A 15,920-nucleotide genomic window follows, 5' to 3' on the forward strand; every position below is an offset into this window, starting at 1 on the left:
GACTTCTCCATTTTAGGAGAAGATTCTGTATAAAATGCCAGGCCTACCCAGCCAAAGCAGGAAGGGAGCTCTGGCATGTGTTTGTTTGTACACACGAACGCCCGACCTCCTTGCTCAGCACTTTCCAGCATCTGATTTACACGGCAGCACATTCGGGCAAAGATGAGTAAGCGTGCAGAGATGTCGAGAGCAGACCACCCGGCCGGGCACGCAAAACCTGCAGTGCAGAGGTGGACTTTCCAAACTGGACGGGATACCCCGGCCCACCTGAAACTGAGGCCAAAAGGGGTCCATAATTACAGGACACTGATTGAAAATATATGTCACTGACAGGATGGGCCACATAATTCACAGAGCCCAGTGCAGGACGAAGATTGGGAAGCCTCTTGCTCCAAAATTAAGAGTCTCAGGAGGACAGCAGCTGAACATTAAACCCTTCTGGGCACAGGCTCTGTTCACGGAATTTGGCTTCCAAAACCCTTGTTTTAGAAATACATTTCTGGGGTGCCTGGGTGGCTCAGTGAGTTAAGTGACTGCCTTCAGCTCAGCTCATGGTTCCAGGATCCTGTGATCGAGACCTGCATCAGGCTCCCTGCTCAGTGGAGCCTACTTCTCTCTCTCCCTCTGCCTGCCAATCTGCCTGCTTGCGATCTCTATCAAATAAATAAATAAAATCTTTAAAAATATACTAAAGCAAACTGAGGGTTGCCGGGGGGAGGGGGTTTGGGAGAAGGGGGTGGGATTATGGACATTGGGGAGGGTATGTGATTTGGTGAGTGCTGTGAAGTGTGTAAACCTGGTGATTCACACACCTGTACCCCTGGGGATAAAAATATATGTTTATAAAAAATAAAAAATTAAAAAAAAATATACTAAAGCCACAGCGTGTTGGATTTTTCCTCTTACAGCAAGGACAATGGCAACCTCCTCACGACGAGTTCGATTTCACCCTCGCCCTCTCCAACAGCTTGACTCCCTGCCAGGAGATCTGGAACTAATTTACTCATTTAATCAAGAGGAAAAAGAATGGTTTTCCTTCAAGGGACAATCTGTTCCACTTCCCCACGTGGCCCTTGGCCCAGTCTCCTCAACTCGCCAGAAGGAGCCCTGAAGTGGGCACAAGGGTGTCCCATTCTAGAAGCCCAGGAGAGACCGCCGACCCACAGCTGAAGTGCAAACACTTGGCGAGGTGTGGGGGCCGCAGCTGGGGAGCCAGCCAGGCCCCAGGCTCTGATGTCTCAAGGGGCAGATACAGACCCAACAGCGCGGCCTCCCCAGCCCTGGGAAACCACGAGTGCCCCCATCAGTGGGGAGGCCATGCTGTGTCCCAGATGTCCCAGCCTGACCGTCACTCCCCCTGGAAAGAGGGAAACCCTCAAGATGACACTGCTTTGCGTGGAGGGTGGGGGAGAGAGGTGCAGGGGTAAGGGGGGGAAGTTTCATTTTGTCGTTTGCCCCCACACACACCCGTTTTTCTCCTGTTCAGGAAGCATAAACCGTACTGCAATTTTCTATAGGGGTGAATGCAACAGGGTACAAAACCCACAGGGTTAAATAAAACACACATTCCCTCTTGAAATTTGGCCCAAGTTTTGAGGCTGTCCTGGGCCAGCAGAGTCCATGTGGGAAAGCAGTGCCAGGCAAGGGGATGAGTGGGTTCTGGAGCTGGTGCCCGGGACTGGGTTCCAGCTGGCCACTTTATAGCTATGACTAGGCAAATTACTTTATGTCTATACTTCAGTCTTTATAAAATGGGGGATGATGATCCCCCTACTCGATGAGGGGTTGTGTGTGACTAAAAGAGCTAGGTCATGAAAGTACTCAGAACAGGAGTGGGCACCAAGAAAGCTATCCTTTGCTAGTGTTAGGATCTGACTTGCATGGAAAGGAAAATCACATAAAGTTCTAAAGACAAATTAGCAGCTTTGTACCTACCAGTTTGCTGGCATGCTTTCTGTTACTCCTATCTGGTCAGTCTCCAGGAAAAATACATCCAGAGATTTATCTTTTCCCTACATGATTCTAGAATCAGAGTGGGATTCCTTGGCCCGAGGAGGCTTCTTCACTAACCTTTGATTTCACACATCAGACTCCTCACACTCAGCGAAGGGCAGAAGGTTTTCCTTGGTTGTTTTTGTTCAAGTCTTTTCTTGAGAAAGAGGCAATAATCTTTTTCCTTCTTCCAAGGTATTTTTCTTTAAAACCAACTGACACTTTCATGCCATTAATTCAATACCTTATAATCCTTGGGCACCCAATGCCTGGACCCCAAGCAAGTTTCCTGAAACCAAACCACCACCCACCCCGCACCAGCAAGCTCAGATTCATATTTCAAGTCATCCCTGTGTCCCTGAAGAGTCCAGGCCTCTGGCCTTAATCTCGGTACCACATTGCTGAAGTGACCGAAACCTGAGCAGGAGGAGGCTTCTGGAGCCCTCCTCTCCCATGCTGAGTCCTAGAATCACCTCTCAGAGGCACCAATGTGGGCCTCAACTGTATCAATATGGAACCACATGTGGGATACTCTCTCTTTTCTCCTCCTGTGCCCCCACATTCTAGGGAGAAGCACTAGCTACTGGCTTTCAGAATTAAAACATCCCTTGTGAGCACCTGGATGGCTCAGTCAATTAAGCGTCTGCCTTCAGCTCAGGTCATGATCTCAGGGTCCTGGGATCGAGTCCCACCATCGGGCTTCCTACTCAGCTGAGAGTCCGCTCTCCCTCTCACTCTCCCTTTGTTCATGTTCTCGCTCTCAAAAAATTAAATATAAATACATAAATAAATTAATAAATCCCCTTCATCTGATAACTTCCTCCCTGCTAGGGTTCTTGGACTTTGCAGGCTCATCTTCTAGCTCGCCTAAACATTTTTTTTTTTTAATCTTTGTTTTTAAAGACCAGTTGGAGGTTTACAGAAAAACTGAGCAGAAAGTAAAGGTTCCATACCCTCCCCTTCCTCCAATTTGAAGTTCATTAGCTTCTTGTATTAGTGTGGTACCTTTATAACTGATAAACCAATATGGATATATTTTTACATAAAGTTTCTAGTTTATGTTAGGGCTCACTCTTTGTGTTACGCAGTTGTATAGGTTCGGGCAGATGTATAAAGACACGTGTCTACCATTCCAGCAGTATGCAGAATAGCTTCACTGTCCTAAAAATCCCACGCTCTCCCCCATTCACCCTTACCTCCCTCCCCCTGAACTCCTGGCAACCACGGATCTTTTTATTCTCTGTAGTTTCACTTTTCCTAGAATGTTCCATACAGTTGACCCTTGAACAATGTGGAGATTAAGCGTGCTGACCCCGTGCGTAGCTGAAAATCTAAGTAACTCTTGACTCCCCCCAAACCAATAGTCCATTGTTGACCAAAAGCCTTCCCAATAATACATATTTTGTGCATTACATGCATATAGTCTTATAATCAAGTAAGCTAAAGAAATGTTAAGAAAATCATAAGAAAATACATTTTCAGTACTATATTGAAAAAAATCCACATAGAAGTAACATGCCCAGTTCAGACGTGTTGTTCAAGGGTCACCTGTAGTTCGAACAACACTGAGGTAGCTTTTTCAGATTGACATCTTTCACTTAGCAATATGTGTTTCAGGTTCCTCACGTCCTTAATGCTTCATAAGCCTAGAACATTTTTACCATCCTATTTATCGAACTTCACAGGTATGGTTGATTCTAACTGAAGTTTGAGAAATACTGCTTTAGGTGTTTTCTTTTCCCCCTACAACTAATTTTTTTTTCCCAGTTAGGATAGAACTCACAAACCATATAATTCACACATCTAAAGTACAAAATTTGATGTTTTTTAGTATATCTACAGTGACACAACCATCACCCCTATCAATTTTAAAACATTTTAATTCCCCACAAAAGAAACTTGTACCCTTTGGCTATCCACTCCTTATCCTATTATTCCCCAGCCTGAGGCAACTACTAACCACTGTCTTTGTGCATTTGCCTCTTTTGGATATTTCCTTAAATAGAACCAAGCAGTATGTTGTCCTTGGTGACTAGTTACCTTCACTCAGGAAATTTTCAAAATTCATTCCTATCAGTATTTCATTCCTTTTTATGTGTTGATAATATTCTGCTGTATGGTTATAGGACATTTTAAAAATCCATTCACTGGGGCGCCTGGGTGGCTCAGTGGGTTAAGCCACTGCCTTCAGCTCGGGTCATGATCCCGAAGACCTGGGTTTGAGTCCCATATCGGGCTTCCCCTGCTCTGCAGGGAGCCTGCTTCTCCCTCCCTCTGCTTCACCCCCTGCTTGTGCTCTCTCTGTGTCAAATAAATAAAATCTTTTAAAAAATCCTCAAGAAATTAAAAATAGAACTTCCCTATGACCCTGCAATTGCACTCCTGGGTATCTACCCCAAAGATACAGATGTCGTGAAAAGAAGGGCCATCTGTACCCCAATGTTTATAGCAGCAATGGCCATGGTCGCCAAACTGTGGAAAGAACCAAGATGCCCTTCAATGGACGAATGGATAAAGAAGATGTGGTCCATATACACTATGGAGTATTATGCCTCCATCAGAAAGGATGAATACCCAGCTTTTGTAGCAACAGGGATGGGACTGGAAGAGATTATGCTGAGTGAAATAAGTCAAGCAGGGAGAGTCAATTATCATATGGTTTCACTTATTTGTGGAGCATAACAAATAGCATGGAGGACAAGGGGAGTTAGAGAGGAGAAGGGAGTTGGGGGAAACTGGAAGGGGAGGTGAACCATGAGAGACTATGGACTCTGAAAAACAATCTGAGGGGTTTGAAGTGGCGGTGGGGGGGAGGTTGGGGTACCAGGTGGTAGGTATTATAGAGGGCACGGAACGGATTGCATGGAGCACTGGGTGTGGTGAAAAAATAATGAATACTGTTATGCTGAAAATTTTAAAAAAATTTAAATTTAAATTTTAAAAAGTCCATTTATCAATTGATGGACATTTGGGTTGTTTCTACATTTTAGCCATTCTGAATAATGCTGCCATGAACATTTGTGGACAAGTTTTTGTGGGGACGTAAACTTTCATTTCTCTTGGTTATATAGCTAGGAGTAGAACTGCTCAAGGGGTAACTTTGAGTTTAACTTTGAGAAACTGCCGGACTGTTTTCCACAGGAGGCATACCATTTTGTAGTCCCACCAATAGTGATTGAGGGTTTCATTTTTTCCACATCTTCTCCAATACTTGTTATTATCTGTTTTTTATTACAGCTATCCACATTCATGTAAAGTAGCATCATTTTGGTTTTGATAGTGTTTGCATTTTCTTGATGACTAATGATACCGAGCATCTTTTCACATGCTTTGGGTGTTTGTGTATCTGCTGACAAATGTTTTATCCAAATTTTTTCTTATTGTGTTGTAAGACTTCTTCATATATTCTAGATACAAGTCTCTTATTAAATAAAGGATTTTCAGGGGCACCTGGGTGGCTCAGTTGGTTAAGTGTCTGCTCAGGTAATGATCCTGGGGTCCTGGGATCAGGTCTTGTGTCAGGCTCCCAGCTCAGCAGGGAGCTTGCTTCTCTCTCTCCCTCTGCACTTTACCCCTCTGCTGGCGCTCACTCTCTCAAATAAAATCTTTACCAAAAAAGTGAGATTTTCAAATATTTTTATCCCATTCTGTGTGTTGTATGTTCACTTTGTTGATTAATACCCTCCAAAGCACAAAATTTTTAATTTTGGTGACACCCAATGTTTTCCTTCATTGCTTATCCTTTTGGTATCCTCTCTAAAGAGGCCATTGCCAAATATAGAATCACAAAAATTCATCCCTATATTTTTTTCTAAAATTTTAGCTAAATTACATTAACATCTTTGACCCATTTTTGGTTACTTTTTGTATAGCGTATGAGATAGGGGTCCATCATCATTCTTTGGCTTATCCAGCTGTTCCAGAACCAGGTGCTAAAAACAAAAACAAAAACAAAAAAACCTACTCTCCTCACTGAACTGTTTTGGCAACTTTGTCAAAAATCAACAGATGGTAAATGTGTTTATTTATGGATTCTCAATTCTATGCCATTGATCTGTAGATCCATTCTTATGCTAGGACTGCATGGCCTTCATTACTCTAAGTTTTGAAATTAGGAAGTGGAATTCCTCCAAATTTGTTCTTTTTCAGTATTGTTTTGGCTATTCTGGGTTCCTTAAATTTTAGGATCATTTTCTCAGTTTTTGCCAAAAAGCCAGCTAATAGGATTGTGCTGAATCTATAGGTCAATTTAGGAAGGCTTGCCATGTTAATACTAAGTCTTCTGATTCATAAATATGGAATTCGGTCTTCTTATTTTCTTTTTATTTAGGCCTTAGTTTTTGTTTTTGTTTTTTTCCAAAAAATGGTTTACAGGTTTTAATGGAAAAGTACCATACTTAGAATTTTTTTTTATTCCTAAACACTTTTGGGACCAGAATCGTTTAAAATTTCCTGTTCAGTTTGCTCATTGTTACTGTATAGAAATACAAGAGCAATATACAAAACCCATAGCCTGCAACCTTGCTGATCTTACTAGTTCTAACAGTTTAATGAATTAGATTTGCTATGTATAAGATTGCATCACAGGGGAACAGAGATAATTTTACCTCTTCCTCTCCAGTCTGGATGCCTTTTATTGTCTTGCCTAATTTCCCTGGGCTAAAACTTCCAATCCAGTGCTGAGCGGAAGTGGCAAGAGCGCATGTCCTTGTCTTATTCCTGATCTTTGAGGAAAAGCATCCAACCTCTCCTCCTCGAGCACGATGTTAACTTGGGTTTTTCTTACATGCAGTTTGTTTTGTTTTCCCAGGCACTGGCTTGCTCTATCTCTCTCTCTCTTTTGGCTCTGTCTTACCTTGACTTGGTGAAATCTGTCTCCTCTAAATTCTAGCTAAAATGTCACTTTCCAGTGACCTCTTCCCTAAACCTCCAGACTAGGCTCCTAGTAACTTGTTCTCATGACAACTGTAACAAATACTCGTCAGCATCATTTTCCCTCCTGACTTGGCCTCACCTGGTTCACAGGTGTCTCCCCACCACAGACCGGCACACATATGGTGTTTGACTACAGACCAGCTTCACATGTTGTACTCTAATTCATTTGGCAGGGACACTGTTCTAAAAGTTCCATTTCTACCTCTGTCTCCACCTCCACGATGAGACCCCTACTTTATTCATCTTACCTTCTGCACCTCACAGAGCTTGGCACTCAGTAACCCTTTGGAACCTCTGTGAATCATTCTGAGGTGCCTCAAAAACAAAGAAATGTTAGATTCCATTTTTGCCCAGAACAACAGAAGGAAACATACCTTCAACTGGGCCAATCTGATTGGTCACAGCGAATCTAAGCACCCTTTCTTCATCCGTGTACAAGGTAAAGACCCGGTCCACGTTCAGCTGCTGGGTGGCGGGGACGGCCAGGTGTCTGGGGGCGTGTCTGCAGGCCTCATAAGTGATGTTCTGGTAGATGCGGTAGGACCATGTTTGGTTGATGGCACCAGAGGTGAGCGAGTAGTCTCTGGAACTTGTGGAGGTCACAGCTGCAAAAGATATTAGTCAGCCCAACTGGTAAGTGTTTTTTTTTGTTTTGGTTTTTGTTTGTTTGTTTGTTTTTTATGAACTTGTTTCCAAATTTTTTTTTAAGATTTCATTTATTTATTTGACAGAGAGAGATCACAAGTAGGCAGAGAGGCAGGCAGAGAGAAAGAGGGGGAAGTAGGCTCCCCGCTGAGCAGAGAGCCCGATGTGGGGCTCCATCCCAAGACTCCGGGACCACGACCCGAGATTTTTTTTCCTGTAGAGTTTTTCATCTAATGCCTAGAGCATGCTCCTTTGGGAAATTTCTGAGTTTATATGGAAAACCTGTGAGGCAATTCCAGGAATCTGAGCAGATGCAAAGCCAAAGTGTTGTCATTCCTGTCATTATTAGCAAGGAATTAATTCTGCTACTACACGCCAGCCACGCCAAGCGCTCTAAAGCATGGCCTTGTTCAAGCCTCATACCAGTGAGGTGGGCTCTGTGACCATGTAGAGGGAGCCGTACAGAGGTCGGGAAGTAGCCTAAGACATGAGGTTAATGTGTGATAGAGCTGGACCAGGAACACAAGTCAGCCTGACTCCATACTTCACGTTTTCAATCGGTCCACACTCTAGATGACACAGGCGTGACTGCTCCCAACACTCTGCACTTAAGTCCGAAGGGTTCTGGGCAAAGGAAGGGGTTGTTTCTCTCAGTCTGTGTGGAGTTGGAAGCCCAGGCCAGTGCTCCTGCCGTCAGCTGTTCTGTTCACTGTCCGGGTCTCCACTGTCCCACTCTCCTCCCTTCCTCTCCTGCCCAGCTTCCAACTCTCACATCACAGGAGGAAAGGCACAGCTCAAAGCAGACTGTTCTGCTGCAGGACAGCAACCAGGCCTAAGCCAGCATCTTGCATCCAGAGCTGGTTTTCTAGAACTCATCAGGACTGACATGTATCAACCACAGAAGGCAAGGAGAAGAGATACTCTTGTGCTCATTCAGAAGAGGAGAAAATGGGCTCTTTGATGGTCAGTGACCTTATCCCTGTATATTTTTAACTACAGATCCGTGATATGAATGTCTATCCTCTGACTCTGAATCTAGCATTTGTTTACAACACTGTGAGGCATCTCATCTTCAAACAGGCTGAAACAAGGGTACAGGATGAGTAAAAATTCCAAAAATCCCTATTTTCCTATGGCCCAGATGGTTAAAAACATATGTACTTAGACAAGCCCCACCCCCAGAGGTAAGGTCACTGTAGCTGACCTTATCACCGGCATTACCTTAGTCCCGGGATGGATGCTGGTATTCATCTGGGTAGCCAACACTTCTCACTTACACTGTGTATTTGATAAGAGTAATTAGAAGGATATGGGCCTCCTTTTATGTACCACACACTGTCCTAAGGACATTCCATGTAATAACCCATCATCCTGACAACTATCCTGTACATTTCCTACTATCCCCATGCTATACGGTCACAACTGGTGATACATACCCGAGTCTGAGTAGTGGTAAATCTCCTTGTAGGGAGCTATGTGGACAGTGAAATTCGCTGGGATGTAAGGCAACTGGCCTTGAATGTCGGTCTTAATGCTCAGATAGTTCTCCGGGTCAAGTCCCTCAGCAGTCTGAGTGATTCGAACCCTCTCTTCTCCTGGGTAGAAAGTAACTTCTATCTCATGTGTAAAGGAAGCACCTGGGGAAGAAGAAAGAATTCAGCACAGAGTCAGGATGAGCTGTAGCCTCTTCCAGCAATAACTAACCATGCACGCTTCTGAATTTCTACTGCTGTCGGAGATGGCGCCTAAGAAGAGTGTCTGGTTTCAAGACCAGGTACGATCTCAGCTGCTGATTTCAACGGTTCCCCAAATTTTCTATTTAACAGTGGTTTCATCCTGCCTCGTTTCATACCGCTTCTCCTTCTAACAGCTTGTTTTCTGTGAGAAGCTACTAGGAACATCTTGACCTTTCTCTTTGTAAGGCTGCCACATTTGAAAAACAAACAAGCACAAAGAACTTAGGACCCCCAGTTAAATTTCGATGTCAGATAAATGATGAATATATTTTAGTATATGAAATCTCATACAATATTTGGCACATACTTTTACTAAGCTACTCAGATGATGATTGTTTTACTCAAAACTCGAGGAAAATCAAGATCCTCCAAACAGCTCTGGAGTCTGTAGCTGGAGGTGGGAGAAGAACTTTTCTCTCAGTACGTTCTCAGAGATGAAGACACATCCAGGAGGAAATAAGCCTTTTCAGGTAGGAAGGAAGGAGCCCCAAAGTATCCTCTACGCCCCTGCTATCAAAGGGTGTTTCCTTAGGCCCGCATGGGCATCTCCGGGGAGCTTCCTGGGAAACCAGAAGCACAGACCCCACCCCGGGGCCCACAGAGCTAGAATTCCATCTTTTCACAAGGGCTGCAGGCCCTCTGTGTGCAGGTTAGAGTCTGAGAAGCACTGGTCTGCACCATTATTGGTCAGAGTGGTGGAGCTGAGAGGAGGAAGGACGTTTACTCACAAAGGAAACCCCTCTCCAGATGCCCTCTAATCACCTCTTGTGCATCAGTTGTTGGACAGATCTGAGCCTAACAACTCAAGCAAACAAAGCCTGACAAACAAGCTTCAACCAGTTTAGGTGAGAGGACCTACATGTTCCAAAGAGAGCCATCCTATTTCTCAGGAGAACGCGGAAGAACGTGTGGAAGACCAAACCGTTTCCAACTATTTCCTCACAGAAAACAAGACACCTGAGGTTCTGGAACGCAAAACAAACCAATCCTCACTCAGACCAGAGCACAATGGCTGGTGACCAGCAGCCCCATCAAAGGCCTCTCCTACTCACCTGTGAAGCTGAAGCCGTTCTCCCAGCCAGGTTTTTGTAAAGCAAAGAGCCAGCCAAATAAGCCTCCGATCGGTATGAGCGGGAGAAGGGCTTGGGCGGCAGGCTGAGGGATGTGGCTGATGGCCGTGTAGGCTCTGCCGTCATTACCCACGATGTAAGCGTGCAGGTCCACGTCTGTGAATTGCACGGGTGTGTGGCCCACGAGGAGGTGGCCACTCACTTTCCCGTTGACCCGATGAGGTGCCCCTGAAAGAGAGCAAATACCATCAACTTGGATCTTCAACGCCCAGGTTGGTGATGGGTGCACAGAAAATTATTCCTCTCCCAATTCCCAAACTCAGTCTTTGGCCATTCTCATGATCTCGTAACTGACCGAATAACCGTCTAATTACAAAACAAACCTGTTTTCAATTTCTTTTCTCCCATCCTGCCCTTCTCCTGTCCACTTGGACTCTAATGAGCTGGCAAAAAGGAGGAAAGAATTCTGCCTAATCCTCAAGTCGGGAAAGGAGCCAAATGGGTTCATTTCTCAAACACTTATCCAGCACCTGCGAGTTGCCAGGACTTTGATTCATGCAGTGGAAATGCAGGGTCCAGATGTAGAGCTCACAGTGGCGGTCGCAAGCAAGCGAGCAGCAAAATATACACAGTGTGGCTCCCAACCCGGCCAAGAGCTCACCCCTTACCTTCTGGGAGACAGTGCTTCCCATTTCCATAAAACCTGGACTGGCAGTGGCAGCAAAAGCCGGTGGCGTAGTCGGTGCAGAAGGCGTGCCGGGAGCACTGTCCATGGTGGTGTTCACAGGTTTCTTTGTTGGCAGCATTATACGTGAAGACTGGAAAGCAGAAACCAACTTGTGTTAAAAGGACTGATTCCAGCATCCTTGCTGTCAAGCTTCATTACGGACAGCACATCTGCTCTGTAAAATCAGCTTAAATGGTAACAAACAGACGGGTTTTTGATGTTTAAGAGTTACAAACAACATCCAGCCCAGGAGAATTAACTTGCTTGGTCTTCTGGCAAGGAAGACGGCTGACGGCTCCCGTCTGCTCTCAGTTCAGGGCTGGGAAGTGGGAGGAGGCTCACCCCTCTGGTGTGAGTGCAGGAACAGAAAAACCAACCAGGAAGCACGTGTTAGGCCAAACTGCCCAAAACGGCCGTCCTGTGGGTATACAGTGGTCAAATAGCAACAATTATATGTGGCTCGACCTGAGAGTAATGACCCTGACAATAACAACCCCAAGAGGAAGACCAGAGAGAGAAATCATGAATGCGGTCACAGGTCCAAGCACCGTCTTCTTCCAGGGGGGGGACCCTGAACCTAGAGAGAACAGCTTGTAGCTTGTCTCACTGGGCAGGGAAGTAGGCTTGCTTTCTGAGAAGGGTCTTCAAGAGCACACACAAGGAAAGTCTATGGGGAGGGAGGGAAAAGGGGGAAGGGAAGAGGGGGACCCAGCTGGTAAATGCCCAGTGCCTGTGCAGGGTTTCCGGTGGCCAGTATGTCACAAGCAGATTGCCGCCCAGTATGAGAGTGGGGGCCACAATCACAGCTCTTCTAGGAGACCTGAGTAGACCAGTAGTGGCTCCTTCCAACTTCCACTTATTCTCCCCATTGAAAAAAAAAAGAGGGCCATCTGTACTACCAAGAAACAAAGAAACTGATTGGGGCAGATGCCATTGTCCATAAAGGAAATGGCTAACAGAGTGGGGCATGGCTGGGGGTGCTAATGGAGAAGAGAGGGCTTTCTCTGGACACCAGGGATGATGCTAGTTCCGAGCATGGCCAGCAGGAAGCAAAGCAGCGGGGCACACCTGGCCTGAACCTCCCCTGGGGGAAGGAGTTGGGGGCCAGACTCCAGGCACACGGGGGCAAGAAGGGACAGCACAGAAGTCTAGCGCTGGACCCCGCGGTCGCTGTGAGGGGCCAGTTCCCAAGGAAGATTGATACCCTACTCCGGGGAAACCCAGCTGGCAGCTGTGTTCCAGGTCTAGGTCTGAGGAGGAAACCTCCCTTCCAAGGGAGGAAAGATATAGCAGCACCACGTAACACCAGAGCCAGTGACGTATCAACCAATGAAAACAGAACAGTTACCATTTAAATAGTGCTTCCTCTATGCCAGATACTGCTCTATGAAATTCACTCAGGCTTTCAATTTGCATGCGAGCAGGGGCCATTTTTATTCCCTTTCTGCAGATGAACAAGCTGAAGCACAGATGAAAGGGACTTTTCTGAAGTCACCCAGGCAGTAGGTAGCAGAGTTGGAACTTGAACTCAGGAGGTCTGGCTCCAGATTCCTAATAGCTGCACTCCAGTGGAACCCAAGTACCTAGCCCCGGAGCAAGGTTAAGGACCTGATCAGGAGTTTGAGGTTATCAGCATAGGGTTTGGCAAGTCCGACATAAGGCATACTTTGTAAATCAAGCCTAATGGTAGGAGGGAGCAGAGATGATCCTGACGGAGCTTACAGCATGCTGGGTGGGGGTGGGGCTGGGGAGAGAGGCACAGGAGGAGCATTAACTTTTGGACAGTACTTGTCTGCTGCTTACAGATTCCTGAGAAAGCAGCAGACTGAGGGGTTGATAAGACAGGTAATACAGTCTCAAGCAGAACATCCGGAAGCATTGGGAGAATGAAATCAGGGACTCAAGCCCTGGTATATAGCGCCTTGATAACACAGCTAAAAAACTCCAGTTTGATAAAAATAGAAATTTAGGCATAACCCTGGACATTTTTTTTTAAATAGGAAAGGGATATGGAACCCACATTCCCCTTTCATCGCTCCCCCTCCAAAAAACCCCAGAATGGTGAATATAGACTCTCTTGTGAAAGAAATTCTATCACTGTCTACCATTGGTTTAAGAAATCCAGAGGGACCCAGTTTGAGTAAAAGAAAACCAATGGCAGGAGGAGGGGAAAAAAAAGAAAGAGGAAAAGGAAAGGAAAAAGAAACCAATGTATCTTGTCAGCCTCCTGTTTCTCCAACTCCGAAGATAACTGCTAAGTGTAAAGAAGCGAGTGTGGACAAACTCACATGCGGAGAGGTGCTCAGGCAGGACTCACCTCTAGAACAGGTGGGAAGGGCCGTAGCTGTGGGTGGAGGAGAACTGCAGGGGCCCCCAACCCTTAGAACTCAACCTTGGCCATGACTCAGGTGGTTCTGTGAAACCGTAGAAAGTCATGGTCTCTCTGTTCGCTCCTCTTTAAAACCAGGGTGACACTCTCTCACACCTCCGTTGCCAGAAATCACATTTTTTCTGAACACACTTCTAAGTACTAAGGTAAAGACGCAATCTGATACAGGTCTAAAGGGTTAGACCAGTCATTTTCAGGTTAAGTCTAGTAAAAATAAAACCAAACTCTAAATACTGTTCTCCAGAATTAAAGAAATGGTGGGTTTATGGTATAGTCCCTCTATTTGTTATTTGGTGAAGACTTGTCCTTGCCCTCAGTCCCCATTGCAAGAGTGGGTCAATCGAACAGGGAGAGATGGGATGCAAGAAGACCACGGATAGGGCGGGTTAGGTTAATTTACCTACAAGGCGCAGGCATGGCTTTCCTATGGGCAAAAGGAGAGGAGCTCCGCGATGCAGCCAGCAACTTACAAAGGTGGACTGGGCAAAAGTTTGAGCTGGTTGCCATATGGATTGCATTTTTCTCACAATATAGTGGTTAGGCTCCCATGAAAGGCCATTAGGAAACTGAAACTCTAATTATGACAGGTTACTGGTTACTGGAAAGCTGGCTCAGGGACATTCATAAGCAGCTCTGTGGGATACTGCATTCTCAGGGTGGAGCTTATTGAGTTAAAAACAGAGAAGTTCAGCCTTCCAGCCTCATGACAGCCCATAGGGAAAGAAGATGAGTTTGCTCCTAACAGGGGAAAACGGGCCCCCCTTACAATCCCTTTTTCCTGCCTGCCTTAAAACTTAAAACACACACTTAAAACTTAACATCAGCTTGTTGGGAAAGAGATAAATGCCTGTTGCTCTTTTCTTTCATTTATTAATTCAGCAAATAATGGGAGCACCCCTATGGGCCTGGCTCTGACTTAGGAATTAGGGATGGAGCAGACAAACATTGTGTCCCAAAGCTCACATTCTCCTAGGCAGCAGTGAACAAACAGGTAAATTATTTAGTACAGAGGTTGTCATTAAGAGCTGTGCAGAATCTTAAATCAGGGAAGGTCAAGAGGGCTGACGGGGGAGGGGACTTTGCTCTTTAAAGCAGCGGGATCAGGAAAGACCTTGGGAGAAGGTGACCTCCGGACATTGGCCTGGAGGCAGGGACAAGCAGGACCCAAGGGACATGGGAAGAGGAGCAGAGGCAGCGAGAGAAGCCCGGGGAGGTTCTGGCCAGTTGGCAGAGGGCCCTGTAGGTTAGGGGAAGGAACTGGGCTTCAGTCTGAGGGAGAAGGGGAGCCACTGGGACATCCGGAGCAGAGGAGTGATGACATCGGACTTACGATACCTCGAGAATGAGCCAGTAAGTGGGTGCCCTGGCGGATGGAAGCACTGTTGGAGAAAAGGGCCCAGAATATGGAATATTTTGAAGGAGCAGGCAGTGTTTGCTGATGGGTTGGATGGAGCCTATTAAGGGAGCAGGAAGGGGGAGAAGGCAATAGCAAGAGAGAAAGAGCTGTGAGAGAGGAGACAGAGCAGAGAGAGAGAAGTCCATGTGATGTTCACATCTTGGCAAGCTGCCATCCCCTGAGACAGGGACACCGTGGCAGAGCAGGTCTGGGAGCAATCCGTCCCAGCAAAGCTTGGAGGCGTCTGGGAAGTTTTGCCCCCCTCTGACAAGACCTACAGCCTCAGCAGGGGCCCATCCAACCATGCAGAAGCGGAGTTGCATTTCTCCGTGGATTGGGGAGGAGGGACCAGTGCATCTGAATCACCTGGGGTGCCTGTTAAAAATGTCAGTTCCCAAGGTACACCTTTGCTACCGATTCACACTCCAGCAGCAGAGCCCGGGTATCCGCTCCTGAGCCACTCCCCTGGGGGTTCTTATGCCCACTGATGATGATGTTCAGGACATTGGTAACCCTTCCACTTCTGAGCTAGAGATGCTCATTAACGTAGTTAATGAATTTCATCTGACAGCAGCTCCTGGGATGTTGGGACTTCAGGGAACGCTTGCACATTCATTCCTGGCCAGCTGAGCAACAGGACTCAGGGCTTATTTCCACTTGGGCCCAGGTCCACAGGCATGCAATGTGCAGATCCTTTAGTGGAGGAAGCCCAGAAGCCAGGTCCCTCCCCGGAGAAGAGGCAAAACTGGACCTAGAAATAGGATCCCACATGCAGCTATCAATCCCAGGCAAGGAAAGCCAGACTTCTGGCCAACAGGCCTTCTCAGATTTCTATGGGAAATGCAGATAGATCCAAAGCTGCTCGCCTTGAAGGTAGAGAATCCATGTCTGAAATCCCAGCTGGATGAAATGTGCGATAAGCGTATCCCAAAACCAAGTGGCAATTCAGTGATCATTTGTATGCTTCTTCGCAGCAGAATTTTGGATGTGTTTTCACACACTTCTTCCTATTCTGGTAAAGAGATATTAT

The 15,920-nt window shown here is 46.1% G+C and overlaps 1 protein-coding gene across 4 annotated transcripts in view; it reads right to left on the minus strand.

Moving 5' to 3' along the window:
* Positions 1–15,920, minus strand: part of NID2 (nidogen 2) — a 61,917-nt gene that overhangs the window by 23,805 nt on the left and 22,192 nt on the right. For all 4 annotated transcript variants that reach the window (XR_009355672.1, XM_059182089.1, XM_059182090.1 and 1 more), the window contains exons 5-8: positions 11,047–11,196; positions 10,361–10,606; positions 9,009–9,209; positions 7,302–7,532 (exon numbers count right to left, since the gene is read on the minus strand). Coding sequence is in view for 3 of the 4 variants with exons in the window: in XM_059182089.1 (XP_059038072.1) it covers positions 7,302–7,532; positions 9,009–9,209; positions 10,361–10,606; positions 11,047–11,196 (828 nt within the window). In the remaining variant the exon portion in view is untranslated. The remainder of the gene's footprint in view (positions 1–7,301; positions 7,533–9,008; positions 9,210–10,360; positions 10,607–11,046; positions 11,197–15,920) is intronic.

This window comes from Mustela lutreola, chromosome 7 (genome assembly GCF_030435805.1).
Source record: "Mustela lutreola isolate mMusLut2 chromosome 7, mMusLut2.pri, whole genome shotgun sequence".
Classification (NCBI taxonomy): Eukaryota; Metazoa; Chordata; class Mammalia; order Carnivora; family Mustelidae; genus Mustela; species Mustela lutreola.